Source organism: Mauremys mutica, chromosome 20, assembly GCF_020497125.1.
Source record: "Mauremys mutica isolate MM-2020 ecotype Southern chromosome 20, ASM2049712v1, whole genome shotgun sequence".
In the NCBI taxonomy this organism is placed as follows: domain Eukaryota; kingdom Metazoa; phylum Chordata; order Testudines; family Geoemydidae; genus Mauremys; species Mauremys mutica.
In genome coordinates, this window is record NC_059091.1 from 3,304,013 (window position 1) to 3,330,620 (window position 26,608).

Sequence of the window (26,608 nt, forward strand, 5' to 3'; positions counted from 1 at the left end):
ATTGTTCAGTCCGATGAGCCATAGTTTCCAGCCAGAAAGGGCCACTGACCTCCTGGATCACGCCGGCCCTAGGATGCCCTGAGCCAAGAGCATTCCTGCCTCGTACAGAATACTTGATAGGTGTCGTCAGGTGCAAACTCTAAATCCAGGAGCCTTTTGGGCCGCAGGCAAACAGCCGACAAGCGCGGCTCTGAACATCCTGACGCCTCCTCCTTCCACACCCGCCTTATGGCTCAGCCCACACTGGAACCTGTCCCCCCGGGGAGAGAGATGCCGCATGGTGGAGGACAAGTGCCCTTTCTTTGCCTGATCCCAGTCTGTGGCTGTGCTCTGGATTTCGCTGGCCTAGTTTCCCTTGCTGTGTACGTTCCTGACACCTCGTCCGGTTTCAGACCACACCCTGCCTGCCCTGCTGCCCCCGGACCTGCTGGGATAAGAGATCTGCCTGAGGGCCAGGGGCCAGGGTGTCCTTAGCCGTGAGGCCCAGGTCCTCAAAGGTGTATAGGAGTTTGGTGCTGAAATACCTTGAGGGCTTTCCTGCCGGCTGGGTTTCCCGTCTCTAGGCTGCTGGATCTCCTGGCTCACAGAGAAACCAGGGAATCCCCCTACCTGACAGACCAGGGAGGCAGGAAAGTCCAGGGTGACTCTATGGGAGAGGCGCTGGCTAGAGCTGCCCCCAGTGGCATGTCACTCACCCGACTGACTGACGGATCAAAGCGACAGGTTCAGCCAGTGGGTGTCTGGGTGCGGCGGCCTGGCCTGGCATCGAGAGGGAGGTGCGAGACACCCAGCAGCAGGGGGTTCTGGGATAACTGGCCTCCTTAACCCCCCCTCTACCTCCACCCCATCCTGGAGTAGAGGCCAGGTCCTGCCCTGGAGCTGGTCACTGGTCAGTGGCTTTAATCCCTCCCATTGTCATTCTGGATATTTTTGTCTCCATAAGTCCCGCTCTGTCCATCGCCTGCTTTTCCTCTCTCTACTCCACTCCCTCTCTTCAGCCCCTCCCGTCCCGGCCACGCCGAAATCAGAAGCAGGTGCCAGAAAACTCACTGCGCCGCCAGCGGAAGCAGGCGCTCTGGGGTGGGGGGACCGCAGAGCCCCAGGGGCTCAGGGCCGGGGGGTGGACGGTGGCGGTGTCACGAGGGGGCCAGGTCAGAGCCCTACCCCACAGGGTGGTTGGGTTCTGTTTGCAAAGAGCCAGTTTCTCTCTCTCTCTCTCTCCCCATCTGCCTCTAATCTGTATCTCCCGACAGGCCCATCCAGCCCCATGCTGGCGTTCCCACCCTGCCCCAAAGGCGCGAGGCCGAGGCTACACACTTCCCTAGCCTCAGTGGTCCCCCTGCTTTCCCCCTCCACGCCTGCCGAGATCAGCGAGCCCATTGATAAAAACCCAGAGAGGGAAGTCGGTCTACTAGAACATCCCATTTCCCCTTTGGCACCGCGGCCCTGCGGCTGCTCGGGGGGGGGACGGGCAGGCCCCAGAACACAGGGAGCCCCGAGGGGTTCAAGGCCTGCCCCCTCCCCCAATTCTGTCCCTGCCCCGTTTAGGCCAGACCCATTTCACGACCATTGCCCCACAGCCCAGAGTGGGGTTTGCTTGAGGGGAAAGCCTGGGAGAGTCCCCGGGACCAGAAACCCCCCCCTTGGCCCATCCCCTGGGTATCGTCCCAGCTGGCACTTCGGCCCTGCCGGGCTCGGGAAGGGCTGTGTTGCAACCTGAGGATTTCACAGCTGCGTGCAGTACACGCCTGTGCAATGCGGGATTGCTGCGCCCGGCGGGCGGGGGGGCTCGGTTTCGCTGCGTGCCTCTCGGAATTCCCAGGAGACCCGGCAGCCAGCGCCCTCCCCCCGCACCTAAGCGGCGCTCGCTGGCTCCTGGGGCCCTGCCAGCTGGCAAGGGCTGCCAGGAAACGTGCCAAGGCCGCTCAACACCCCCTCTCCTCTCCCCCTCCCTGTGCTAACGAGTCCTTGCTCCCTGCCCCCGCTCCCGGTTTCCCCCCGAGCTTGGGGAGCCAGCCCGTAGCCGCGTGCCGTTGGGGGCCAAGGGGCAGTCGGCGGGTGCTGGCAAGGGGGGGGGGCGGTGGCGGTTTGGACTGGGGGGGGCAGGGGTCCCCTCCAGAGGGCTGACGCCCCCCCCACACACACACACACACAGGGGCCGGGCACTCCTGGCAGGGTGGCTGGGTTTCTAGGAAGGCGGGTGTTTTTCCTCCCACTTGTTCCCTCGAGCTCTCGCTGCCTGCGGCAGCCTCAGGGGTTCCAGCGCCCGGGGGAAGCCCCTGGTGGTGCCAGCTGCGGCCGCTTGCCCTGCAGTGAGACGGGGCCGTCAAAGCGCCGAAGCCGCTGCTTGGCAAGGCAGGGGCCTCCCCGGGAGAATTCCTTTCTGGTTGGGCACCAGCCTGGCGGGGGGGGGGGGTACGCTGGGCCAACCCCCCCCCCCGGGGTCCCCTGATTGTGGGGGGGCCGGCACACGGCGGCGGGTGGCTGACGGGCACCAGCGTGGGGCTGGGACGTGTCTGCCACCGGGCACTGGGGGGCACAGGAGTGAGGGGGCAGCGTGTGGGGCGGCCAAGCTCTCTGCACCCGGCCTGGCCGGATAACGGGCTCCCACCTGGCGCTGCTGTGGGGCCACCCCGCTCCCCTCTGCTCCTTGTGTCCCCCATGCGCCCCCCTCTCGCCCCTCTGCCCCCCATGCGCTCCCTCTGCTCCCTGTGCCCCCTCATGCCCCCTCGGCCCTCAGCCCCCGTGAACCTCCTTTTGCCTCCAGCCACCTCATTCTCCCCCTCCCCTCCCTGTGCCCCCCTCAGCCCACTCATCCTCGCCCTCCGTTCTCTGTACCCCCCTCAGCCGCCCATGCACCCCCTCCCCTCCCCGTGCTCCCCCCTCTAATCCCTCAGCCCCCTCATCCTCCCCCCGCTCTCTGTGCCCCCCTCAGCCCCCTCATCCTCCCCCCGCTCTCTGTGCCCCCTTCAGCCCCCTGCTCCCCCTCCCCTCCCTGTGCTCCCCTCAGCCCCCCCATGCTCCTCCCCGCTCCTTGTGCCCCCCTCAGCCCCCCATGCGCCCCCTCCCCTCCCTGTGCTCCCCCCTCTAATCCCTCAGCCCCCTCATCCTCCCCCCACTCTCTGTGCCCCCCTCAGCCACCTCATCCTCCCCCTGCTCCCTGTGCCCCCCATAGCCCCCCATGCGCCCCCTCCCCTCCCTGTGCTCCCCTCAGCCCACTCATCCTCACCCTCCGTTCTCCGTACCCCCCTCAGCCGCCCATGCACCCCCTCCCCTCCCTGTGCTCCCCTCAGCCCCCCCATGCTCCTCCCCGCTCCCTGTGCCCCCCTCAGCCCCCATGTGCCCCCTCCCCTCCCTGTGCTCCCCTCATCCCCCCCCTGCTCCCCCTGCTCCCTGTCCCCCCTCAGCCCCACATGCGCCCCCTCCCTGTGCTCCCCCCTCTAATCCCTCAGCCCCCTCATCCTCCCCCCACTCTGTGTCCCCCTCAGCCCCCTGCTCCCCCTCCCCTCCCTGTGCTCCCCTCAGCCCCCCCATGCTCCTCCCCGCTCCCTGTGCTCCCCTCAGCCTCCCATGCGCCCCCTCCCCTCCCTGTGCTCCCCCCTCTAACTCCTCAGCCCCCTCATCCTCCCCCCACTCTCTGTGCCCCCCTCAGCCACCTCATCCTCCCACTGCTCCCTGTGCCCCCCATAGCCCCCCATGCGCCCCCTCCCCTCCCTGTGCTCCCCCCTCTAACTCCTCAGCCCCCCATGCTCCCCATCCCCTCCCTGTGCTCCCCTCTGCCCCCCATTCTCCCCATCCCCTCCCTGAGCCCTCAAGCCCCCTCTCGCCCCTCATGTCCCCCATCCCTCTGCCCCCTCCCTGTGCTCCCTCTTTTCCCCCCACCCCACACTGCCCCTGTGCTTCCCCCCCCACATTTCCCCCTCTCCCCCCAAGGCCCGTGAGGACCTGGCGTCAGCGCCTGGCCCCGGCGGTGCCCAGGTGCCCGAAGGCCGGTCCCTGGCGCCTCACCTGTCCATGGCTCCAGGGGAACTCGCCCCCCCGCTCCCCCCTCCCGGCCGCAGCGGGAGGAAGTGGCTCCTTCCCGGGCTCCTCACCCGCCCCCGCCGGGCGCTGGCCCCGCTGTGTTTTCCTTGCCAGGCGGCGCCCAGGATTCCTGGATTGTGACAGGCCTGGAATACCCGGCTCCCTGGGGGGGGAAGTGCCCAGCCCCCCCCCCCCCCGCACCATGCTAAGCAGGCGTCCCCCCCATAGACTGAGTGCTCTGCTCCCCCCCACCAGCCCCACTTACCTATGGGGGGGGAGCCCTAACCCCCACGTCCCCCCATGGTACTGCTGGGTCGGGCCCCCCCAGGCATCAGTGGCCCCCACCTGGAGCTGGGGTCCCAGGGCAGCATGAGGACAGATCAGCCTGTGGGGGGGTGCAGGGGGCTGCTGGGAGGGGGTCTCTAAGATGGTATCGTCCTGAGCCCCCTTCATCCAGTGCCAGCCACCAGCCCCATGGCTCTTGGATCCCCCCCCACCGCCCCAGGACCCTCTGCCCCCAGGGCCCTGCCACTTTGCTCCCCCCCCAGTAAATCCATCCCTTTGCCCCTGCCCAAGCTGCCCCCCGCCCCCCCTTCGCCCCCTGCCCCCCCAGGGTCCTGTCCCTTCACCCCCTGCCCCCCCCCCGCACTCCATCACTTTGCCCCCAAATCCCCTCTGGGTCCCTTTGCCCCCCCCCCAGGCCATGCCCTTTGTCCCCGGCCCTCCATGTTTTTTTCCTCATTCCTCCTTGGTTTGAAATTACGCTGAGCGCAGCTCCCGGCTGGTGGGGTGAGCCCCCCGCCACTCGCTTCCCCATGGGACAGCCCCCTCCACCCCTCTCCCGGCCCCGCCCCACGCTGGGCAGCGAGCAGTGCGAAGGGGGTTACTGTGGGTTGATGGTCAATACCTTGGGGAGACCTTCACTGAATCAGCCCAGAGGGACCCCCTGCCCCCGCCTGATCGCTGGGGTTCTCAACCACGTCCCACCCAAATAACAGGGGACACTGCCCAATAGCTGAGTGTGCCGGGGAAACTGAGGCCTGCGAGCTCAGCCGGGGAGCGGGCATAACTGGGTGAGCTGAGAGGGCGCAGGAGGGTCCAGTGCAGGAACCCAGGAATCAGGACTCCTGGGTTCTGTCCCCAGCTCTGGGAGGGGAGTGGGGTCTAAGGGTTAGAGCAGGGGGGCTAGGAGCCAGGACTCCTAGGTTCTATTCCTGGCTCTGGGAGGGGAGTGGGGTCTACTGATTAGAGCGCCGAGGTGGGGGACTGGGACCCAGGACTCCTGGGTTCTTTCCCCAGCTCTGGGAGGGGAGTGGGGTCTAAGGGTTAGAGCAGGGGGGCTGGGAGCCAGGACTCCTGGGTTCTATTCCTGGCTCTGGGAGGGGAGTGGGGTCTAGTGATTAGAGCACAGAGGTGGGGGACTGGGACTCAGGACTCCTGGGTTCTTTCCCCGGCTCTGGGAGGGGAGTGGGGTCTAGTGATTAGAGCGCGGAGGTGGGGGGGCTGGGAGCCAGGACTCCTGGGTTCTATTCCCGGCTCTGGGAGGGGAGTGGGGTCTAAGGGTTAGAGCAGGGGGGCTGGGAGCCAGGACTCTGGGAGGGCCGTGGGTCTTGTACTTAGAGCAGGAAGCTGGAGCCAGGACTCCGGGGGCTGGCGCCCGTCGCTGACTCTGGGATGACATACTTAGTGGTAAGAAAATACCTTGGGGTTTGTTGGGTTTGGAGAGGGGGCACAATGGGGGATTTGGGAGCCGCCTGGTGTCCCCCGCCCCACAAGTGTCGCTCTCTGTGGGGAGCCACAGGGAGTTGAGGAGCTGATGCGATCCCTGGGTCCCGCTGCCCCCCCACCCCGGTATCGCTTCTGCTTTCGTGGGGAGGCAGCGATTTCGCAGTAACCGGCCTCGGGCCGCGATGACATCGTGCTCAGCCGGGGCTGAAGCTGACACCATCCCTCGGGGGTGCTACCTGCCATCCCAGGGGAAAACCCACCTGCCTTGTTGAGTCACCTGCAGCCCATAAATACAGCCAGGCCCAGCCCAGTGCCCCACACACCAACCCACGGGGACAAGCGACATGCAGCGCCTCAGGAGCCACTGGCCGAGCGCCCTCCTTTGCTTCCTGGGGCTGCTGGCTGCGTCCCGGGAGAGGGCCCTGCCGGGGGCACCCGGCCCCGACTGGCAGCTCTGCAAGCATTTCTCCAGCCAGGTCAACAAGCTGGCCTGGGACCTCGAGGGCCACATGAGCTCGGTGAGCGGGGCCGGGCAGGGACTGATGGGGGGGCTGCCGGGGGGGAAGGGGAGCCCCTTCTGGCTGGGGGGCTGCACCCTCTGGGCTCCAGGGTCCCAGCCACAGACAGCCCTGCCCTGCCTCACAGCCTGGGAAGTGCTCAGAGGCCACGGGGATGGGCTTGACCTCTGCAGGGCAGGCAGAGCCGAGCCAGCTGGGGGCACTCGCCCGGCTGCTGTCTAGCCGTGGGTCCAGCCCCCTCAGCAGCTCAGCGGTCAGCTAGAAAGGGGCTTTCTGCACATGGGCAGCGCCAGCGCCAGAACACACGGGGCTCCAGCTCCGACAGCCAGCCAGGGTGGGCTGGACAGACAGACAGACGGGAGGAGGGTGGAGATATGGGGTGAGATGGCTGGGGGCGCATGGCTAGAGACAGACAGACAGATGGGGGGTGTGGATGGGCTGGGGGGGACATGTCCAGTGATGGACGGACAGATGGTGTGTGTGTGTGGACAGGCTGCGGGGAGGGGGGTGCCCAGGGACGGACGGACGGATAGACGGGGTGTGTGTGGACAGGCTGCGGATGGGACATGTCCAGTGATGGACGGACAGACGGGGTGTGTGTGTGTGTGTGTGGACAGGCTGCAGGATGTGTGTGTGGACAGGCTGCAGGATGTGTGTGTGTCCAGTGACAGACGGACAGACAGACGGGGTGTGTGTGGACAGGCTGGGTGGGGTGTCCAATGACGGACGGACAGACAGACGGGGTGTGTGTGGAGGGGCTGGGGGACTGTGTCCAGTGACGGACGGACAGACGGGGGTGTGTGTGGACAGGCTGCGGGGAGGGGGGTGTCCAGTGATGGACAGACAGACGGGGTGTGTGTGGAGCGGCTGGGGGACTGTGTCCAGTGACGGACGGACAGACAGACGGGGGTGTGTGTGGACAGGCTGTGGGGAGGGGGGTGTCCAGTGATGGACAGACAGATGGGGTGTGTGTGGAGGGGCTGGGGGACCGTGTCCAGTGATGGACAGACAGACAGGGGGTGTGTGTGGAGGGGCTGGGGGACCGTGTCCAGTGATGGACAGACAGACGGGTGGGTGTGTGGAGGGGCTGGGGGACTGTGTCCAGTGACGGACGGACAGACAGGGTGTGTGTGGACAGGACGGGTGGGGTGTCCAGTGGCGGACAGACAGACGGGGTGTGTGTGGACAGGCTGCGGGGAGGAGGGTGTCCAGTGATGGACAGACAGACGGGGTGTGTGTGGACAGGCTGGGGGACTGTGTCCAGTGATGGACAGACAGATGGGGTGTGTGTGGAGGGGCTGGGGGACTGTGTCCAGTGACGGACGGACAGACGGGGCGTGTGTGGACAGGACGGGTGGGGTGTCCAGTGGCGGACAGACAGACGGGGTGTGTGTGGACAGGCTGCGGGGAGGAGGGTGTCCAGTGATGGACAGACAGACGGGGTGTGTGTGGACGGGCTGGGGGACTGTGTCCAGTGACGGACAGACAGACGGGGTGTGTGTGTGGACAGGCTGCGGGGAGGAGGGTGTCCAGTGATGGACAGACAGAGGGGGGGTGTGGACGGGCTGGGGGACTGTGTCCAGTGACGGACAGACAGACGGGGGGTGTGTGTGGACAGGCTGCGGGGAGGAGGGTGTCCAATGATGGACAGACAGACGGGGTGTGTGTGGACAGGCTGGGGGACTGTGTCCAGTGACGGACAGACAGATGGGGTGTGTGTGGACGGGCTGGGGGACTGTGTCCAGTGACGGACGGACAGACGGGGGGCGGGGGTGTGGACAGGCTGGGGGAACGTGACCACTCCAGGAAACAGCTCCAGAAATTCACAAGGTGTCTAAAAAAAACCCCAGCGCATGGGACTCTCCCGGTTCTGAGCTGGGATCTCAGGGCTGGGAGGCACCGGCCTGGGACAACTTGGAGGCAGGGGGAGGGGCTGGTATTGCATCCATCTAGGGGGTGACCCCCCCTTGGGCCCATGTGGGGAGGGGGGCGAGGAGCAGGTGCATGGAGGAGTGTGCAGCAGCTGAATGGGAATGAATGGGCGGGGGGAATGGCTGGGGGTGGGAGCCGTGGGGACGTCTGGAGTGAGGGATGGAAGTGGGGGGCTGTGGGGGGAGCAGCTGGGGTGATGGATGGAGATGAGGGGCGAGCTGGGGTGAGGGATGGAAGTGGGGGGTTGTGGGGGGAGCAGCTGGGGTGAGGGATGGAAGTGGGGGGCTGTGGGGGGAGCAGCTGGGGTGATGGATGGAGATGAGGGGCCAGCTGGGGGGGATGGATGGAAGTGGGGGGCTGCGAGAGGCCCGGCTGCGGCGATGGATGGAGGGGGGAAGCTGGGGGGGCTGCGGTGATGGATGGGGGGGGCTGCGGGGGGAGCAGCTGGCCCCAGCCCCAGGCCAGGCTGACCCAGAGCTCTGCTGTTCCCCAACCAGATGAACCTGGTGGAGGAGAAGCCCAGTGAGGACCTGACCCCCCAGATCCGCTGCAGCGACAACTGCGACCCCAACAAGCTGGGCTCTGACCAGGTACCGGCCGGACGGGCCACAGGGGTCGGCGGGGACGGACGGGCGAGCTGGGGGAAGAGGGGGCAGGGCAGATGGGCTCGTTGGGGGGAGACGGGCGAGCTGAAGGGATGAGGGGGGCAGGGCAGATGGGCGAGCTGGGGGGCAGGGTGGGAGATGGGCATAGAAAATAATCATTCAGCCCCCCCCCCCTCCAATAATGTGCTCAGTGAATGAGGGGGACTGCAGGGCAGGGCGGGGGGAGGGCTGATCTCCCCCCATAGCTGGGCCGGGGTCTCCCCCAGCCACAATCCCCCTGGACTCGGGAACAAGCCCCTAGTTGGGGGTGGGGAGCAGCAGGGACAGGGGCTCCCCCCAACACTGCCTCATGCCCCCCTCCCATCCCCAGAGCTGCCTGCGCCGGATCCGCGAGGCCCTGCAGCATTACCGGGCGCTGCTGGGCTCCGACGTCTTTGCCGAGGTGGGGGGCCCGGACCCCAGCCCCGTGGCCACACTACAGGGCGCCCTGGCCCAGCTGACCAGCCTTGTCCAGGTGAGAGGGGCCCCGCGGCCCCCGGGGGGGAGGGGGGCTGGGGGCAATGGGGGGAGGGGGAATAACCCCCCAGCAGCAGCCAGGGGCCCGTCAGCTCCCCCCTAGGGCCCCCCCCCAAGCGCCCAGTGCCATCTTCCAAGGCCTGTGCCAGCCTGGGGGGCAGAGGGGGGGTTAGGGCTGGTTCCACCTCCCGGGCCAGGGGCCACGGCGCCCAGCGTAACCCCACTGTCCTTTCGCCCAGCAGGACGGCAGCTTCGCCGAGGGGTCGGCGGCCCCCCCGCAGCAGAGCCAGCCCTGGGAACGGCCCCTGCTCCGGCGCCGCATCCTCCACCAGCTCCGCTCCTTCTCGGCCGTGATGGCGCGGGTCTTTGCCCACAGCGCGGCCACCCGCTAGGCCGGGGGGAGCATTTCTCCAGGAGCGCCGGAGCCCAGTCCAGCCCAGCGAAGGGAACCCAGCGCCGGGCTGAGCTCCGCCCGCTTCTGGACTCTGTTTATCGTATAACCCCCCCCCCAGTGTATTTATTGCCCAGCCCTTGGGTTATTTATGAGCAGCCGCTGTCTATTTATGCCCCCGCCGGGGGGCTATTTATGCTATTTATCGGCTCCGCAGCCGCCAGTGCCTATTAAAGGAGTTTGACTTGTACAGAGCGGCCTGCGCCTCGTGCTGTTCGGGGGGTTTATTACACACCTCGGGGCAGCACAGAGAAGGGAAAAGTCCTCGGGGGTCAGTCCAGAGCCCAACACGCTCAGCCCCGGCCCCGCAGAGTCCATGGCTTCCAGCAGCCCCCACTTAACACCGGTCCTTGGCCCTCCGCCGTCCTTTCCTCTGGTCCCGGGCAAAGCTGGGCCCCCGGCCGCCCTCCTCCTCCTCCTCGGCTCCTTGTTCTCCAGCTGCTCCCCCCTGGCCGGCTTCCTGCAGAGGGGCCCTGACCAGGGCCGTTGTCTTCTGGGTCCCAGCCAGCCGCGTGTCAGCCACGCCTGGGTGGCTGCGAGTAACCCTTTCCCCCGGCACCTAGTTAGCTATGCAGCACATGGAGAAACTGAGGCACACACAGTCATCATACAAAATGTTATAAAAAATTCCCAGCCACATGGCTGGCACGGGGGGGGGGGGGAAGAAGAGGGAGAAGCAGGGGGTTGCAAGGGCCACGGCACCCAGCTCAGGCCAGTACCATCTCAGAGACCAACACCCAGCCCTCCTGCCCCAGCTCAGCCCCCCGAGCTCCCCGGGAATGGGCCAGGGCCTCTCCAGGGGCAGGGGCAGGGGCTTCTGCCCATCACCAGGGGCATCGCCCTCCCTGCTCTGCTCGGCCCCCTCTGCGGGAGGAGGCAGCGTGGTTGAGGGGCAGGGGGGACACGGATGGACCGAGGGGCAGGACGCCTGGGGTCTGGTCCCAACTTTGACGCCCTGGGAAACCTCAAGCCAGCCCCAGCCCCTAGCGCACCCCCTGGGGGGGGAGGGGGGCTGGTAACACACACCCCCCTCCGCCCGGGCTCAGCCCTCCCTGCTCCTCCCCACATCCAACTCCAGGCCCCCCCGCCCCAGAACCAGCCCAGCGCTCAGGCCCCGGCCGCCAGCCAGGGCCCTGCTCCTGGGCTGGGGGAGCCGAGTTCCACTTTGGCAAAGGGCCAGGGGCTCCCCTCCAGGTGGGGGGACCCCCCACCCCTGCAACCTGTGGGGGGGGGGCGGGGACGGTAGGAGAGGGTGCGGTGCCCTCTGGTGGCCAGCCAGAGCACAACAGCCCCGGGGAGCAGGAGGGTGCAGCCCGCACACGGCCCCCACAGAAGGGGGACAGACAGTTCAGCACCACAGCGAGCTGGGGGGGGGCAGGTTTATTTACAAGAGAGAGAGAGTTCGTCTCACCCCCGGGGGAGCCACCTGCACCCCACCACTAAGGACAGGAAGGCCTGAGAACCCCCCGCCCCAGGGACCACGGATGCCCCGGGGCCTACCCGGAAGGCAGGGGAGGGCAGAGCCAGGGCCACCCCCCCATACACGGGGGGGGCTGGGGAACAGGCCCTGGCCTCTGAGCCCCCCCAGCAAGGGGCAGACGCTGTCACTGGAAGTCCTTGGAGTCGACGTGGAGTGGGGGGAGGTCGTTGGCCCCCAGGAACAAGGTGTTGCCAGACAGCACAGGGGGGGGCATGTCGGCCGGTGGGGGTAGGTAGGGGTCTCCGCCTCGGAGCACGTTGGAGCCTGCAAGAGAAGGGGAGCCGGGCTCAGGGGAGCCGGGGGGGGGGGTAGGGCCTGGGGAAAAGGGACACAACGGGGGCTGGGACAGCAGGAGCTGCGGTCGGGAGGGGCACCCCCAGAGCTGGACCGGGGGGGGGGGTTGGCCTCTATACTCCCCCCACCCTCTTGGTGCCAAGCGCCCTCCCCATCCCCCGGGCCAGGAACTGGAGACTCACCAGCCTGATCAAAGCTCATCAGGTCCAGTTCCTGCTTTAGCGCCTCCAGCGCCTCTTGAGTACTGGCCCCCGGCTCCAGCGCCTCCAGCCGACTGGGTCCCGGCTCCAGCGCCTCCAGCCGACTGGGTCCCGGCTCCAGCGCCTCCAGCCGACTGGGTCCCGGCTCCAGCGCCTCCAGCCGACTGGGTCCCGGCTCCAGCGCCTCCAGCCGACTGGGTCCCGGCTCCAGCGCCTCCAGGTGATTGGCCCCTGGCTCCAGCGCCTCCAGCCCATAGGCCCCCAACCCCAGTGCCTCCAGCCCATAGGCCCCCAGCTCCAGTGACTCCAGTTCATAAGCCCCCAATCCCAGTGCCTCCAGCCCACAGGCCCCCGGCTCCAGTGCCTCCACGTGATTGGCCCCCAGCTCCAGCGGCTCCAGGTGACTGGCCCCTGGCTCCAGCGCTTCCAGTCGATTGGCCCCCAGCTCCAGCGCCTCCAGGTGATTGGCTGCCAGCCCCTCAGCTGCAGGAGGTGCTGCTACCATGTCCTCCGGCAGCCACGGCTCATGCGGCTGCCTAGGAAGAGAGGGGGCCTGGCTTAGAGGGTGTGCGGCGGGGGAGGGGATGCTCTCGGGAATGGGGCAACCACCCAGGCCAAGCCCCAGGCCCAGCAGGAGCTGCTCTGAAGGGTGGTGGTGGGGAGGGGATTCGAAGGGCTGCGTAGCCCCGACTAGGGAGGGGAGGGGAGGGGGTGTAGCTGGGAGTCCCCCTGGGGAGCTCCTGCGGCAGCCCGGCCAGGGAGAGGGGAGAAATCAGGTACTTCCTCTGCAGGGCTGGGGCAGGCCAGCACGCAGGGACCCCGGCGTCCGGCTCCCTCACCTGGAGGACACTCGGATCAGGCGCCGGTTCAGGTACTTCCTCCGCTCCAGCAGGTCCACTGGGGGAAGGGGGAAGAACAGAGGGGTCAGAGAGAGGGGAGCCCAGGCGGAAACATGCCCCAGGGAGAGTCCCCTCCCCGGTGAGACCCTCCCCACCCCTGCCACCGAACCAGCCAGGCACCAATTCTCACCTAGGCCGCAAATAGAGTAACCACGAGTGTTGTACCAGGGTCGGGAGTGAGGGGCACCGGCAGAGCAGGGTGGGCCCAGGGCTGGGCTAGCAGGGGCTGCGGGTTGGGATTGAGGGGCACTGGGACAGCTGTGGGGTGGGGAGCCCAGGGCTGGGCTAGCAGGGGGCTGTGGGTCGGGACTGAGGGGCACTGGCACAGCTGTGGGGTGGGGAGCCCAGGGCTGGGCTAGCAGGGGGCTGTGGGTCGGGATTGAGGGGCACCGGCAGAGCGGGGTGGGCCCAGGGGCTGCGGTGGGAGGCGAGTGGCCGGTACCTTCCCTCCTCTCGGTGTAGTACTTCCCGAAGGCCTCGTCCCGGGGTGTGCCGGGGTACAGGAACTTGAGCGGGTTCTCGGGGATGTTCTCGGCGGCCACCAGCTGGTAGTCGTGGATGATGTCAGGCAGCGGCAGCGACGTCAGCTCCATCTTTGTGTAGGGCTCCACAGACCGGACCTTGGGCTGACCTGGGGATGGGGGGGGGGGGGAGTTGTCACTGCCAGAGAGCGCCCCAGAGACGGGACAGGCTGCACCAAGATCTCCCAGCGCCGGGAGGAGAACCCAGGAGTCCGGGTTCACAATGTCCCATTCCAACCATTAGGTAACACCGGCCCTGCCCCACGATAAATGGCATCCAGCGAGGGGCGCAGGGGCCTGGGAGCCCGGACTCCTGGGTTCTCTTCCCGGTGCCAGAAGCGCCTGGCTCCGGGCCTGGGGGGCAGGGGGCCGCGGCCTGGGGAAGACCCACCTTTCTCCCCGGGCTCCACCCAGCTGCAGGTGATGCCGCCCTCGCGGCTGCTCTCGCTGAAGCGCAGCAGGAAGGTGCCCATCTGCTTCCTCTTCAGCAGCTGCCGCTCCCGCTTGCGGCTCACGAAGCCCATGATGTGCCTGGAGGGGAGCGGAGCGGAGCCCGGGTCAGCCGCCGGCAGGGCCCCCTCGAGGAGCCCCCCCAGTGCCCCCTCCCCACCATGCTCAGCACCCGGGGTCCTCACTCCTCCGGGGCTGCACAGCCCCTGTCCCCTTTACCTGGGGGGCCCCCCATCTGCTGCCCTAAATCCTCCTCCGCCCCTACACACAAACCCCCGTAATGGGCTGAGCCGGCCCCGGTTCAGGGTCTGGGGAAAGCCAGTGGGGGGAGCAGCTGCAGTTCCTGGGCCTGACCAGACGGGGGAGCCGGCACCCCATGCACTGCTCAGATCCCCCCCGCCCATCCCCGCCCCCCCCTACCCATCCTTCCAGAGCTGGGCCAGGTGGTCTCGGATCAGGTTCAGGATCCCGTCCAGCCAGGTCCAGAAGGAGAAGACGGGCGGGTTGTCCTGCAGCAGAGAGGAGGCGAGAGGGTGAGGGGAGGTTTCGGGGTGGGGCGGGGAGGCAAACGGGGGGGGGACAGCAGCACTCAGCAGCCGCTTACCTTGGCGAACTTGGCCCAGGTCAGAGTGCTGGCGGGGGTGGCTTCCGGCCCTTTAAGATGGGGGCGGGGGGGAGAAAATGGCAGGGTGGATTAATGCCGCTTCTCTGGGGGCCTCGTCCCCCTCCCCAGACTCAGCACCGACCCCCCCAGCAGGGACCATGGCTGTGACCTTCCGTTCTCGGGGGAGCGCCCTGGAACCCCCAGCTTGTGTGTGTATCAGCAGGGTCGGCACTGAACCATGCGGTGGGTCTGGGAAGGGCTCAGCTGCCAGCTCTCCAGAGACAACGCCCGGGGTGGGGGGTGGGGGGGCTGAACGGACGTCACCCGCCATCGTCCAGCAGAGAAAATACAATTCAGTGACTCATGGCAGGAGACAAGAATCCCGTGGGGGGAGGAAAACGTTGCCCCATCTGCTAGGGTTGAGAGTCCGGACTGCGGCTTAGGTCGTCTTTTCTCTTGGTAACGAACTCTGACTTTTTGCCCGTCACTTAAAATCCCTCTTCCGTCGCCAGTCCGTGTGCTCGGCTCTGCCAGCGCCTTTGCCTGAAGTGTCAGGTAAGGGGCTTTGCTCAGCTTGGCCAAGGCTGGGGTGCGTCCCCTTTCCACTGATGAAGTGGTGAACCACTCGATACAGCTGCACCGCTCGTCCGGAGCGGCGCAGGACGGTATCTTCCTGGGGAACGGTGCTGGGAGCTGGCTGGTGCCTCACTGGGTGGTTCACGAGTGGCTCTGGGAGCATTCACACAATCTAGCTGGGTGTGGGGCTCCACATGGGGCTGTGCTGAGTGATCGCAGCCCCCGGAGGGGTTTGCTGCTTGTCACCAGTAAGGCATTGTGAGAGACCGCCCAGATTAGTGAGTTCACGGGGGCACAGTGTTGCCACAGTCCCAGGCTTCACCCCGGGGATCCCATCACAATCGCCCCCCCCCGACACTGCAGAGGGGAAAGTGGGGTACAGGGAGGAGACGCGACTCCCCCAAGATCAGACTCGGGAGGAGAACCCAGGCGTCCTGGCACGCCCTGTGCCATTCCCCCCACCCTCGCTGACCACCCCACACACATGGGAGGGGGCAGTGCAGAGGCCAGGGGGTCCGGCCCAGCTGCTCTGAGCCCCAGGGACTTGGGGGTCTTCTCTTTAGGCTCACTCTCCCCTCAGCGCTGCCCAGAGACCCTGGTGATGGGCTTCGGCCGGGACAGGCCTGGGCCTCCCCCCCCCCCAGAGGAGTCTCTGCCTTGCAGCCCCTGGAGGTGCTAGCCAGGTGCTGACCCCCCCACTGCCGTTACCAAAGAGCTTTTCCGCCAGCATGTGCAGCTGCTCCTTGTCCAGCCCGCGCTCGGTGGCGGCTGAGAACTGCCAGTTCAGCACCTCGGCCAGCTGGGCCCAGGAGGCGGCTGGCGGCGCGGAGAAGAACAGCTGGTTCTGCGGGTAGAGAGCAGGGGTTAGTGAGGGAGGGGGGGCTGGGACACCCCGGAACCAGATCGGGGCCCCACCAGGCCCCGCTGCTGGAGCGGCATGGGGGAGGGGGGGCGTACGGGCCACAGGGACGTGGCTGCAAGGGGCCCCCACACTTGGGCAGAGCCACGGGGGGGGGGGGAGAAACGCAGCCCACCCTGGGCCGAACCAAAGAGATGCCCCCACCCACTGCGGTGTCCTGACCCCCCCGGCCCCCCCACAGTCCCCAATCGGGCAGAGCAGCCGTGACGCTGGCCTACCCGGGGGGGGGGGGGGAGCCCCTCACCTTGGGGTCTGGGCTGAGCATGTTGAACCAGAGCACGGAGGCCCAGGCGCTGGAGAACTGGTTGTTGCTGGAGATGATCACCACAGGCAGGGTGGATGTCTGGGGGGAGGGGAGAGCTGTCAGAGGGGGAGGGGGAGCGAACGAGACCCCCCCCCCCCGCCAGCCCCTCCTCGCCCACCTGGAGCTCCAGCGCCAGCTCCTGGTACTTATAGTCCAGTGTGAACGTGATGAGGTGCAGCTCCTCCGTGATGGCCAGCAGGCCCTGCAACAGAGGGGGGTGGGGGGTCAGCTGGGGGTCTGGCCCCCCCGGTGCTTCGGCGCCTCCCCGGGGGTCCCTGCAGAGGGGCGACCGCACTGGGTCTGGGTTCGTGAGGGAGGTCATGACCCAGCAGGGGGAGGGGGCTGAAGGGGGGCTGGGCACATCCTGGGGCAGCAGTGGGACCCACCTGGGGTAGAAGCCCCCCCAGGGAGAAGCATGGGGGGGGCTGTCCCCAGCTCTCCTCCCCCCGCCCAGCTCTGCCCTGGGCTGGTCCCCCCAGGCGCCCGGCCCCCCCCCCCCCCCCCGCCGGCCGGGCACGCCCTGGAAACCCACCTCGCTGGCACCTTTGCTGCCTTTGCCCGAGGCCCCGGCCCTCTGGTCCTTCAGCGACTGCAAAGGAGAGAGTCAGCGCTCGGCCCCTGCTCGCAGCACGGGGGCCACGGGGCCGAACCACCTGCCTGGGGCAGGGCTCCCCACTCCCCCTCCCCAAGCTGAGAACCCAGGCGTCCGGGCTCAGCACCCCAGCCGCCCTCTGCTCCCCCGGCCACTGAGAACCCAGGCATCCGGGCTCCCCAGCCCAGCCCCTCCCGCTCCCCAAGCTGGGAACCCAGGAGTCCGGGCCCGTACTATGTGCCGGAAGTCGCAGACCAGCCCCTCCATCTGCGGATCGTCCTGGACCAGCGTCTTGCTGGTGGACGTCAGGATGTTGAACTTCCGGAACCTGCGGGGAGAAGCGAGAGGGGTGGGGCCGTGAGGCCGGCCGGGCCGCACTGGGGCAGAGACCCGGGTTCGAGTCCGGGCCGGACCGAGGTCCTGGCTGGGCGGGGCCAGAGACCCCGGTGACGGGTGCCCGGTAAATACCCAGGAGAGCGACAAGAACCCTCTCAGCCCCGGGCACCTTGGCTGGAGCAGAGCCGGTGCCGGGAACAAACTGGATCCCTGCCCCGGGGCCAGATCAGGGCTGGTGCCCCCAGCTCCTAGAAGGGAAAGGCCCCGTTCCCCCCTCTGCCCCCGAGCCAGCCAGTCCCTGCCCCGGGGCCGGGTGGGAGCCAGCGCCCCCTAGAGGGGACAGGCCCCTGCCCCATTCCCCGCCCCCCTGAGCCAGCCAGTCCCTGCCCCGGGGCCGGGTGGGAGCCAGCGCCCCCTAGAGGGGACAGGCCCCTGCCCCATTTCCCGCCCCCCTGAGCCGGCCAGTCCCTGCCCCGGGGCCGGGTGGGAGCCAGCGCCCCCTAGAGGGGACAGGCCCCTGCCCCATTCCCCGCCCCCCCTTGAGCCAGACAGTCCCCGCCCCGGGGCCGGGTGGGAGCCAGTACCCCCTAGAGGGGACAGGCCCCTGCCCCATTCCCCGCCCGCCCCGAGCCAGCCAGTCCCCGCCCCGGGGCCAGGTGGGAGCCAGCGCCCCCTAGAGGGGACAGGCCCCGTGTCCCAGTCCATCCAGTCCCCCCAAGGTGCCGGCCCGGCACTCACCCTTTCACGTCAGGGGGATGCCTGCAGGAGGAAACACAGGACACCACCAGTAAATCGGCTGCTTTCACCGGGGACCCTGCCCCCCTAGCCCCCCTGCAGGGCTTCCCGAGCCTGCTCCCCGCCCCTGCAGGGCTTCTGGAGCCCCCCCGCCCCGGGTTTCCATCCCCCAGGCCGAGCCGCCTGTCCCCTGCCCCCCACCCGCTGGGCTCCCTGCCTGGTGGCTGGGCTGGCGTCCAGGCCCCGGGGGAAGGGGGTTCAGGCCCTCACGGGGGGGGACGTGACTCACTGGTCGAGGACGATTTTCACCTCCAGCCGATGGCTTCGATCCTGCAGCTTGACCAGGAGCCTGGGGGGAGAGGAGCCCGTCACCCTGGCCTCTGGCCTGGCAGGGGTGGGGGGAGGGACGACGACGACGACACTCTGCCCCCAGGGCTCAGCGTCCCTCCCCCTCTAGCACCTGCTCCCAATGGGGCCCATCCTGCCCGGGCCAGAAGCAGGGATCTGCCTTGGGAGGGGGGGAGACTGTGGAGTAAGCACCAGCCCCCCCCCCCCACCGGATGGTCAGGGACGGACGGGCACCGCGGTCGGGGGGGGGGGGAGGGTTCACCTGGCGCGGACGGAGAATTTGCTGCCGGTTTTCAGCACCAGGGGCCTCCGGTTGGGGAACGGCATGATGGGCTGGATTTCCACCACAAAGGCACTGGGGGGGGGGGGAGAGGTGTTAGCACCCCAGGGTGCCCCCAACATGCTTCAATCTCCCCCAAATACCACCTAGCCCAGCGACCCCCCACTCCGCTGGCCTGAGCTGGCCGGTCTCTGCACCAAGAAACGCCCCCCATGCGGCTGTCTCTGCATTAAGCATCTTCACCTCACTTTCACGACTTCGTATTATGCCTCTGTTTGCCCACAACTTTGTATCAGATCCTTATACGGAAACTCTGCACTGAGCCTTGGGAGAACGTTCAAAAAATGGCTTTTTGCTCAGAGTAGAATAAGATCCGCCCCCCCCCGCCCCCATCAATGGCCCTGTTGAATGAACGAGGGGTGAGCGGATAAAGGCTGGAAGGCAGCACCTCCGGGCAGCTGGCGAGGGGCTGGAAGCCAGACCCAGGAACAATGCAGCGGGGCCAGGAGCCGACGTACTGACGCCGTGGGGTGAGCACCGAGCACCTGCGTTGGGGCCCCCTCTGCGCAGCACGGGGGCAACCCCCAGAAAGCAGCAGCACAAAGGACCCACGGACACAGACAGACGTTGAACGAGGTGCAGATTTGTGTCAGAGGGAAGCTGCTATAAGGGGGGGGGGGTCTTGCACAGGACCCCGGGTCTCGTCTCGTCAACATGGAGCATCGATCCGGCTCCGCAGAAGCCCCATGCTCCTAGGGGCAGCCCCTGCTCCCCCATGCACCAGCCCCACCCCCATGCTCCTAGGAGCAGCCTCCTGTCCCCCCCCACATCATCCCAGCCCCCCCATGCTCCTAGGGGCAGCCCCCTGGCCCCCCTGCATTATCCAACCCCCCCCCTCATTCCTAGGGGCCGCCCCTGCTCCCCCATGCACCAGCCCCACCCCCATGCTCCTAGGAGCAGCCTCCTGCCCCCCCCACACATCATCCCAGCCCCGCCATGCTCCTAGGGGCAGCCCCCTGGCCCCCCTGCATTATCCAACCCCCTCCCTCATTCCTAGGGGCAGCCCCTGCTCCCCCATGCACCAGCCCCACCCCCACACACACCCAGGTTCCTCTGAGGCAGCCCCCCCTCCCCCCAGCACCTCCTCAAGAGGCAGGAGAGCTGCTCCTGCAGCCGGCTCTCCAGCAGGGGTCGCTGTGTCGCCAGCGGGTCGTGCTGGTAGGTGAGTTTGACATGCTGGTCACCCAGGGCCTGCAGGAGGCGCCAGAGCTGGAAAAGCACCTCGGCCGCCCCCGTGAACCTGCGGGCGGAGAGGAGCCGGGTCAGCCCGGGGGGCGGGGACCCCTCCGGGCCAGGGAGCCGCCTCACCCAGCGGGATACACACGAGCCAGCCCGGGCCAGCCGGGGAGGACGTCCCCAGAGAGCGGCTGGGTCGGTGTTGGCCCGTGTGACTCGGTTTCCCCCAGGCAAACACTCGCTCGTTCCTCTTCCCTAGTTAATAAACCGCCGGCGCCGGGACCGGATCCCGGGGGAAGTGCCTGGCCCTTGGGACGGGGAGTCACCTGAATACTGGGCCGACAAGGGACCATCTGTGCCGAGGGAGGGAGACAGGCCGCAGAGCCCCAGGGGCTGGCTGGGACGCCGGGGGGTTTCCCTGGGCTGGGGACCTCGAACTGCAGACTGGACAGCCAGCCTAGGGTTTGCGCTCGGCTTCGGGGTCCGCCCAGCGCCTGACCCCCTCCCCCAGCTGGTGAAAGGGTCCCAGACTCCCGGGGGGGGGCCCCAATCGCCCCCTACCAGGTCTCCAGGCGGCTCAGGCTGGAGTCGCAGGCTGCCCCGATGCAGGCCCTCCGCTGCCGGTCCTTCCACTCGGCCAGCTCCTCCAGCAGGAAATCCCGCAGCGTCTCGCAGCGGCCCAGCAGCTCCTGCGCCCGGGCCAGCACGTCCTGCCAGAGACACTGTCCGTTGTGACCCCAGGCGACCCACGGGGGGGCGGGCCCTGCCCTACCGGCTCCTGCCAGCTCTGCCGGGGGCGACAGCGAGAACCCCATGGGGAAGGCGCCAGCCCCCCCGGGGCGACCGGCCCTGCACGGCTCCCAACACGACACTGAGCCCGGCCCAGCTGGGAGGCAGCTCCTGGGAAACTGAGGCACGTCCGGACAAGACCCACTGGGGAAGGGACCCTGGAAAACAGCCCCCAGAGAAGGTGTGGGGTGTGACTGCCGCCTTGATCCAGCTGCCCCAGGGACCCACGGAGCCCCCCCAGGACGGCCCCCCAAGCAGGGGGCTGGCCCCATGCGGAGCCTCACCTTGCGGCTCCGGTCCAGGTTGTTCAGCATGGCCTGCAGCTGCTCCGTCTGGCGGGCCAGGTCGGGGCTGGGGGGAGCACCGCTCGCTGGGGAGAGGGCGACAGGCCGCGGTGAGGGGGGGACGGACAGGAACGGCAGCCATGGGTCAGAACCTGCCCCCTGGCGCCACGTGTGGGGAGAGCCCTCCGCCCCCTGCAGCGCAGCGCCCCCTGCTGTGCCCCCCGCAGCACAGCGCCCTCCACCCCCTGCTGTGCCCCTGCCCCCTGCAGCGCCCTCCGCCCCCTACTGTGCCCCCTGCAGCGCAGCGCCCCCTGCTGTGCCCCCTGCAGCGCAGCGCCCCCTGCTGTGCCCCCCGCAGCGCAGCGCCCTCCACCCCCTGCTGTGCCCCTGCCCCCTGCAGCGCCCTCCGCCCCCGACTGTGCCCCCTGCAGCGCAGCGCCCCCCGCCCCCTGCTGTGCCCCCGCCCCCCGCAGCGCAGCGCCCCCCGCTGTGCCCCCGCCCCCCGCAGCGCAGCGCCCCCCGCTGCGCCCCCCGCAGCGCCCCCTGCTGTGCCCCCCGCCCCCTGCTGCGCCCTCCACCCCCTGCTGCGCCCCGCACTGACCCCCTGCCCACTAGCTCCTCGCTGTGACGGGGGGGGGGCAGCGTGACTGACAGGGGAGAGCACCCCCTGCTGAACCCCAGCCCATAGAACAGGAGGCCTCAGCCGGGGCAGAGAGGGCAGCGCTGGCTCTGGGGAGGAGCTCTCCTCTCCGAGTCACCCCCCGCCTCCTCCCGGGGCCCTCCTGGCCTGGCTCTGCCCTTGTTCACCTGCCGCGCTCACCAGCGCCCCCCAGCCTGGCCTGGGGTAGAGCAGGCGGGGGGGACCCCCCCACCCCCCCGACTACCCCTCGCCCCCAGTGGTGCTCGGCCCCCATCTCTGCCCCGTTACCTCCCCCCCGCCAGCCAGCCCGGCCCTGCCACTCTCTGCCCGCCCGGGCTCCTCACCAACCATACGGTGCAGCTTATAGCGGAAGTCGAAGGTGTCCTGCAGCTCCTCCAGGTGCCGCACTTCGCGATCCAGCTCCTGGGGGGGGCAAGGGAACCGGTTCAGGGGCAGGGAGCGCCTGGGGCACGGGCACAGCCAGGCTGCCGGCCGGCACGGGGGCTGGGCCCTGGGGTATGGAGCCGCCTGGTCGTAGGTTCAAACCCAGCTCCGGGCGGGGAGGGGGGCAGCACACCAGGCTCCATACGCGATAGCCGGACCCCGGACCCACCTGCACCGCTGCCTTGGCCTCTGCCAGGCGCCGCTCGATCTTCTGCTGCCGGTCCGTCTCCATGGGGGCACTGGCCGGCGGCTGAGCTGCGGCCTGCAGGGGGGGGCACAAGAAACAGGCCCCTTTTAGCCCCACCCCGCAGACACAGCCAGCCGCAGGCCGGGGGGGGCAGGGTCCCAGGGGAGGAGACGGATACCCAGGACGGGGGCTCTCCCCATATGCGGTGTTAAGGGGCGCTGTGCTGCGGAAAGCCGGGGGGGAGGTGGGGATACCACGTGCCCCCGGATCGGCCCCGCTTACCTGCTGGGCCGCGAGCCCCCTGCTCAGAATGGCCTTCTCCTCCCGCAGCAGGTTGGCGATGACGTTGGCCAGCTGCTCCGGGCACTCCTGGTACCTGGCCTGGAAGAGAGCACAGGGCCGGGGTGGGTGAGCGGGGCTGGGCACAGGCCCCCCCGGACCCCCCCCCCAGCCCCCCGCTCCCTACCTGCAGGTTGAGCTTGGATTTGCGCAGGTTGTGCTTGAGCACGAAGTCGTTCTCGCTGGCCCCGAAGCGGCTGTACTGGTCGTCCAGCAGGGCCAGCAGGGTCTGGAAGAGCATGTGGGCCTGGGAAGAGTGGGGCTCGGCCGCGGGGGGCTCGGCCGCCCGGCTCCTGGGGCAGAGACAAGGGGGCGCACTGCAGAGCCCCAGCCACAGCCAGCGCCCGGGCGACCCCACGCTGACGGGGGGGGAGGAGGGTCCCTCTCCTGCCTGTTCCCCACAACTCCAAGGGGGGATCCATGGGGCCACACCGGGAGAGGCACCTGGGGGCACCCCGAGCTGAGCTAATTCCTGGGGAGCCACCAGCCTTCTGCTCTCCCTTCCCTCACATCAGGGGGGGGCATCTTTCCCCTCCCCCCGAACCCCCAAATCAGACACCACCCTCCACGTTAGAGCTGAGACAACCCCTGCACCTGCGGATTGCGGATCTCAGCTGCCGACCCCCCCCCCGCCATTAACCCTTCCCTCCCCGGCCCTGCAGTTACCAGTTCTGGTCTTCGAGCCAGGGAGCCAGGTACTGCCGCACCTCCATGGGCAGGTGGTCCTCCGAGTACAGCTGGTGCACCTGCTCCAGGTAGGCTTTCTCCAGCTGCTGGACCTCCTGCCACTGGGCCATGGTGGGGCCGTCCCCGGCGTCTCAGCCCCCCCTCTGGGAAGGCAAACCAGGGCAGCAAGTGAGCGGGGGCCCCCCCTTCACATCCAGCCCAGGGCACCAGCAGGACGAGGACCCCGGGCCAGAGGCTGGGACATAGGGCCCTTCCCCTCTCGGGGCTGCCGCCTCCGATCCAGCCGCAGGGTGGGGCCTGGCTGGCTGGGGGCTGCCCAGGGGTCAGGGCCCGGCTCCCCCCCAGGCTGTTCTTAGAACCACAGAGAGGCCCAGATGTGGCGGAACCTCCCCCCCCCCAGTCCCTGCCCACCACATCTGGGGCCGCTGCTCCTGGCTGGTGGATGCAGCTACATTAGTGACGCCTTATTTTGGTGGTTGGCATTCCCATCCCCCGCCCCCACCAGCCAATCCCCACCCTGGGGCCGGATCAGAGCCAGCCCCCCCCCCAGGGGACAGACCCTGTGTCCCCCCCCGCCCCCCCCCCGCAGCCAGTCCCCGCCCTGGGGCCAGTCCCCGCCCTGTCCCTGAGGCTGGCGTGGAAGTTAGGGACGGAACTAGGGAGCATTTGGTGGGTCCTCTCAACCCTGGCTGTTTCCTGCAGCCCCTGCTAGCCCAGCCCTGGGCTCCCCCCAGCTCTGCCAGTGCCCCTCACTCCTGACCTGCAGCCCCTGCTAGCCCAGCCCTGGATCCCAGCCCAGCATAAAAGGAACCCCCAGGTGGATTCAAAGCAGCAGAGCGATTTGGCGCAGTTGGCAGAGGGCACCCGATGCCCCCCCAGTTCGTTACAGTCTCCCTAGCAAGGGCAGAGTTTCCAGCCTCTGCCCACTTTGCCCGTGGGGGCCCGGAGGCCAGAATGCCCCACCGCTGCCAGCAGGAGCTGCCACCCCCGCCCCCAGCCTGGGTTCGTTCACGTGGGTGTTCGAGAACTCGACCAAACAGCAGCATCATGTGGATGTGAAACTAAGAGAGGAGACTCGGGCGCAGAACCACATGCCCCCAGCCACCGCGCCGGGACCCGACAGGCCCTACACCCCCAAGTGCCCGGGGCGAACGCTGGGACGTCGTGGGGGAGCCGGGAACATAAGTGCTCCAGTTACGGCAAAGCACCCCCACCTGGCCCCGACTCCGTGGCTGCGGGCCCTCTGCAAAGCCAGCCCCTCGCTTTGGGGCCCCCCTGCAGCTGGAAAATGTTTGTCTCTTTAAGGGCATGAACAGCACAAATCCTTGGGAGTCCTGGGGGCCTTCAGCCAGAAGGGGCTCACTAGAACTGTGGGGGAGCCCAGGGCCGGGCTAGCAGGGGCTGCGGGTCGGGAGTGAGGGGCACCGGCAGAGCTGGGTGGGAGCCCAGGGCTGGGCTAGCAGGAGCTGCAGGAAACAGCCAGGGTGGAGCGCGACCCACCAAATGCCCCCTAGTTCCGTCCCTAACTTCCGCGCCAGCCTCCCTCTGCTGGCCTGGCTCCCGGCAGCTTGGCACCGTCAGCACTTCCAGCCATTTCCCCAACACCCTCCCTTCCCCGCCCCATAGCAGGGCCCAAATCGTGTTCAGAGCCCTGAGGCGCCTTGTTCCCCGCCCGCCAACCCGCCAGGGAGGGGACGGGCCTGGCCCTAGCTAGACACTCCAAGCCTCTGTCGCCCCAGGCCCCCAGTGGCTGAGCACAAGCCCCGTCCTCTCCTCCTCGGACCCCCCCAGACTGGCTCCTCCCCCCGCAGCTTGGCTCCCGTGGGGTTAAACCCTTCGGGGTGGGCAGAGGAGGGATTTGGTGCAGCCGAGGGCAGGGCCAGGCGGATTTCTGCCCCGGTGCAGGCGAGGAGTTCAGAGCCGGCTTTGGGGCAGGCCGTCCCAGCTATCCGGCCCCCGAAGTGGGGCTCGCGCTTGAGATTCCCCAGCGAGCTCCTCAAAGGGAAGCCGGGGGCTGGTCGGGAGGGGCCCTGCGGGGCGCCCAGCTGCCCTCACCGTGCACAGGCAGAGCCGGGCAGCGTCGCCAGCTGCCGCCGGCATCACCAGAAACCCGGGGGAGAAGGAAACTGAACTCGAGTCAGTTCCCTGATCCGGGGGGCGGGGGGGCACTTTTCTTAGCTCCTGCTCTGCTCAGGGCCTTACGCACCAGGGGGTAGCGGGTGCCAGCCACTGCCCAGAGCTGCACCACCTCGCCCCTGTCATGCCAAGGCACCCTCACCCGCCATGGCAGCCCCGTCCCCCAGGGCTTCAGAACATAGGGGTTCAGGAAGGGAGCCTGGGGGTAACATTGGCCAGGAGGCTCCTGCCCCGTGAGGGAGGGCACCATGACAGCCAGCCCCCCCACACACCCGGGGGGGGAGGCTTTCGCTGGTGCTGAAAGACTCATCAGCTGGCACTGAAACCATCCCCCCAGATACCCTACCCCCGCCCCCTGCTCCCCTGTCCTGCCCCCAAACTCCCCAGTGCCCCCCAGAAACCCCCCATAGCCAGGCCCCCCAGATAGCCTCCTCTGCCCCCTACCCCCAAACTCCCCTGTGCCCCCCAGAAACTCCCCATATCCAGCCCTCCCAGATACCCTACCCCCGCCCCCTGCTCCCCTGTCCTGCCCCCAAACTCCCCTGTGCCCCCCAGAAACCCCCCATAGCCGGGCCCCCCAGATAGCCTCCTCTGCCCCCTGCCCCCAAACTCCCCAGTGCCCCCTAGAAACTCCCCATAGCCGGGCCCCCCAGATACCCTCCTCTGCCCCCTGCCCCCAAACTCCCCTGTGCCCCCCAGAAACTCCCCATATCCAGCCCTCCCAGATACCCTACCCCCGCCCCCTGCTCCCCTGTCCTGCCCCCAAGCTCCCCAGTGCCCCCCAGAAACCCCCCATAACCGGGCCCCCCAGATACCCTCCTCTGCCCCCTGCCCCCAAACTCCCGTGCCCCCCAGAAACCCCCCATATCCAGCCCCCCCAGATACCCTACCCCCGTCCCCTGCCCTGCCCCCAAGCTCCCCAGTGCCCCCCAGAAACCCCCCATAGCCGGGCCCCCCAGATACCCTCCTCTGCCCCCTGCCCCCAAGCCCCCCAGATACCCTCCTCTGCCCCCAAACTCCCGGGCCCCCCAGGGCCAGCCCCGCCCCCCTCACCGAGCCGGGCCGCGCCGCGCCGCTACCTCCCAGCTGCGCGGACCAGCTCGCAGGTCCCCTAAGCTTGCCGTGCCGGGCACCGCACTGCCCTCCCGCCGCGCAGGGAGCCGCTCTTCCGTGTGCGGGAGGAGACTCCGCCCCTACCCGGCGCTGGTTGGTGGAGAGGCGGGGCGGGACACGCCCCTCCCGGCAGCAGCGGCGGGAGGGGAGGCGCCGGGCGGAAAAGCCGAGCCCGAAGCTGGAGCGAGCCGATAGACTTCCCAGAAATTACGTCACCGGGAAGGAGGAGGAGCCTGGGAAAGGGGGCGTGGCCAACCTGGGAAAAAGCGGGAAGGAGGGGCGGGGCCTACAGAAGAAGGGGCGGGGGGAGCAGGAGAGGGAGTGGAAGGGGGCGGGGAGGTGGGAGAGGCAGGGGGAGGAGAGAGGGGTAAGGAGGGGAGGGGGTGGGTGGATGGGGAGGTGGGAGCAGGAGGAGAGAGAGGAGGGGGAGCAGGGAGGGGAG

The 26,608-nt window shown here is 68.5% G+C and overlaps 2 protein-coding genes across 3 annotated transcripts; one reads left to right on the forward strand and one right to left on the reverse strand.

The window, feature by feature from the left end:
- Positions 1-5,604: 5,604 nt before the first annotated feature.
- On the forward strand, positions 5,605-9,821 carry IL23A (interleukin 23 subunit alpha). The gene is made up of 4 exons (XM_044995593.1): positions 5,605-6,269; positions 8,699-8,791; positions 9,177-9,320; positions 9,565-9,821. The coding sequence occupies exons 1-4, from the start codon at positions 6,096-6,098 to the stop codon at positions 9,712-9,714; spliced, it is 561 nt and encodes a 186-aa protein (XP_044851528.1). The 5' UTR covers positions 5,605-6,095; the 3' UTR covers positions 9,715-9,821.
- A 161-nt stretch (positions 9,822-9,982) lies between these two features.
- On the reverse strand, positions 9,983-26,247 carry STAT2 (signal transducer and activator of transcription 2). Of its 2 annotated transcripts, none has more exons than XM_044995452.1 (24): positions 26,133-26,247; positions 22,897-23,060; positions 22,358-22,523; positions 22,174-22,272; positions 21,874-21,966; positions 21,605-21,683; positions 20,621-20,706; positions 20,109-20,257; positions 19,453-19,611; positions 18,294-18,386; positions 17,973-18,032; positions 17,687-17,707; positions 16,847-16,940; positions 16,553-16,609; positions 16,139-16,222; positions 15,961-16,059; positions 15,506-15,641; positions 14,222-14,271; positions 14,038-14,126; positions 13,559-13,698; positions 13,089-13,277; positions 12,587-12,644; positions 11,730-12,283; positions 9,983-11,517 (listed from the first exon to the last, which is right to left on the reverse strand). In XM_044995452.1, exons 2-24 carry the CDS (start codon positions 23,025-23,027, stop codon positions 11,378-11,380), a joined length of 2,826 nt encoding a protein of 941 aa, XP_044851387.1. In that variant the 5' UTR covers positions 23,028-23,060; positions 26,133-26,247; the 3' UTR covers positions 9,983-11,377. The 2 variants fall into 2 exon arrangements, with proteins under 2 accessions (XP_044851387.1, XP_044851388.1); XM_044995453.1 differs by having other exon boundaries at positions 26,107-26,223.
- Positions 26,248-26,608: the final 361 nt, after the last annotated feature.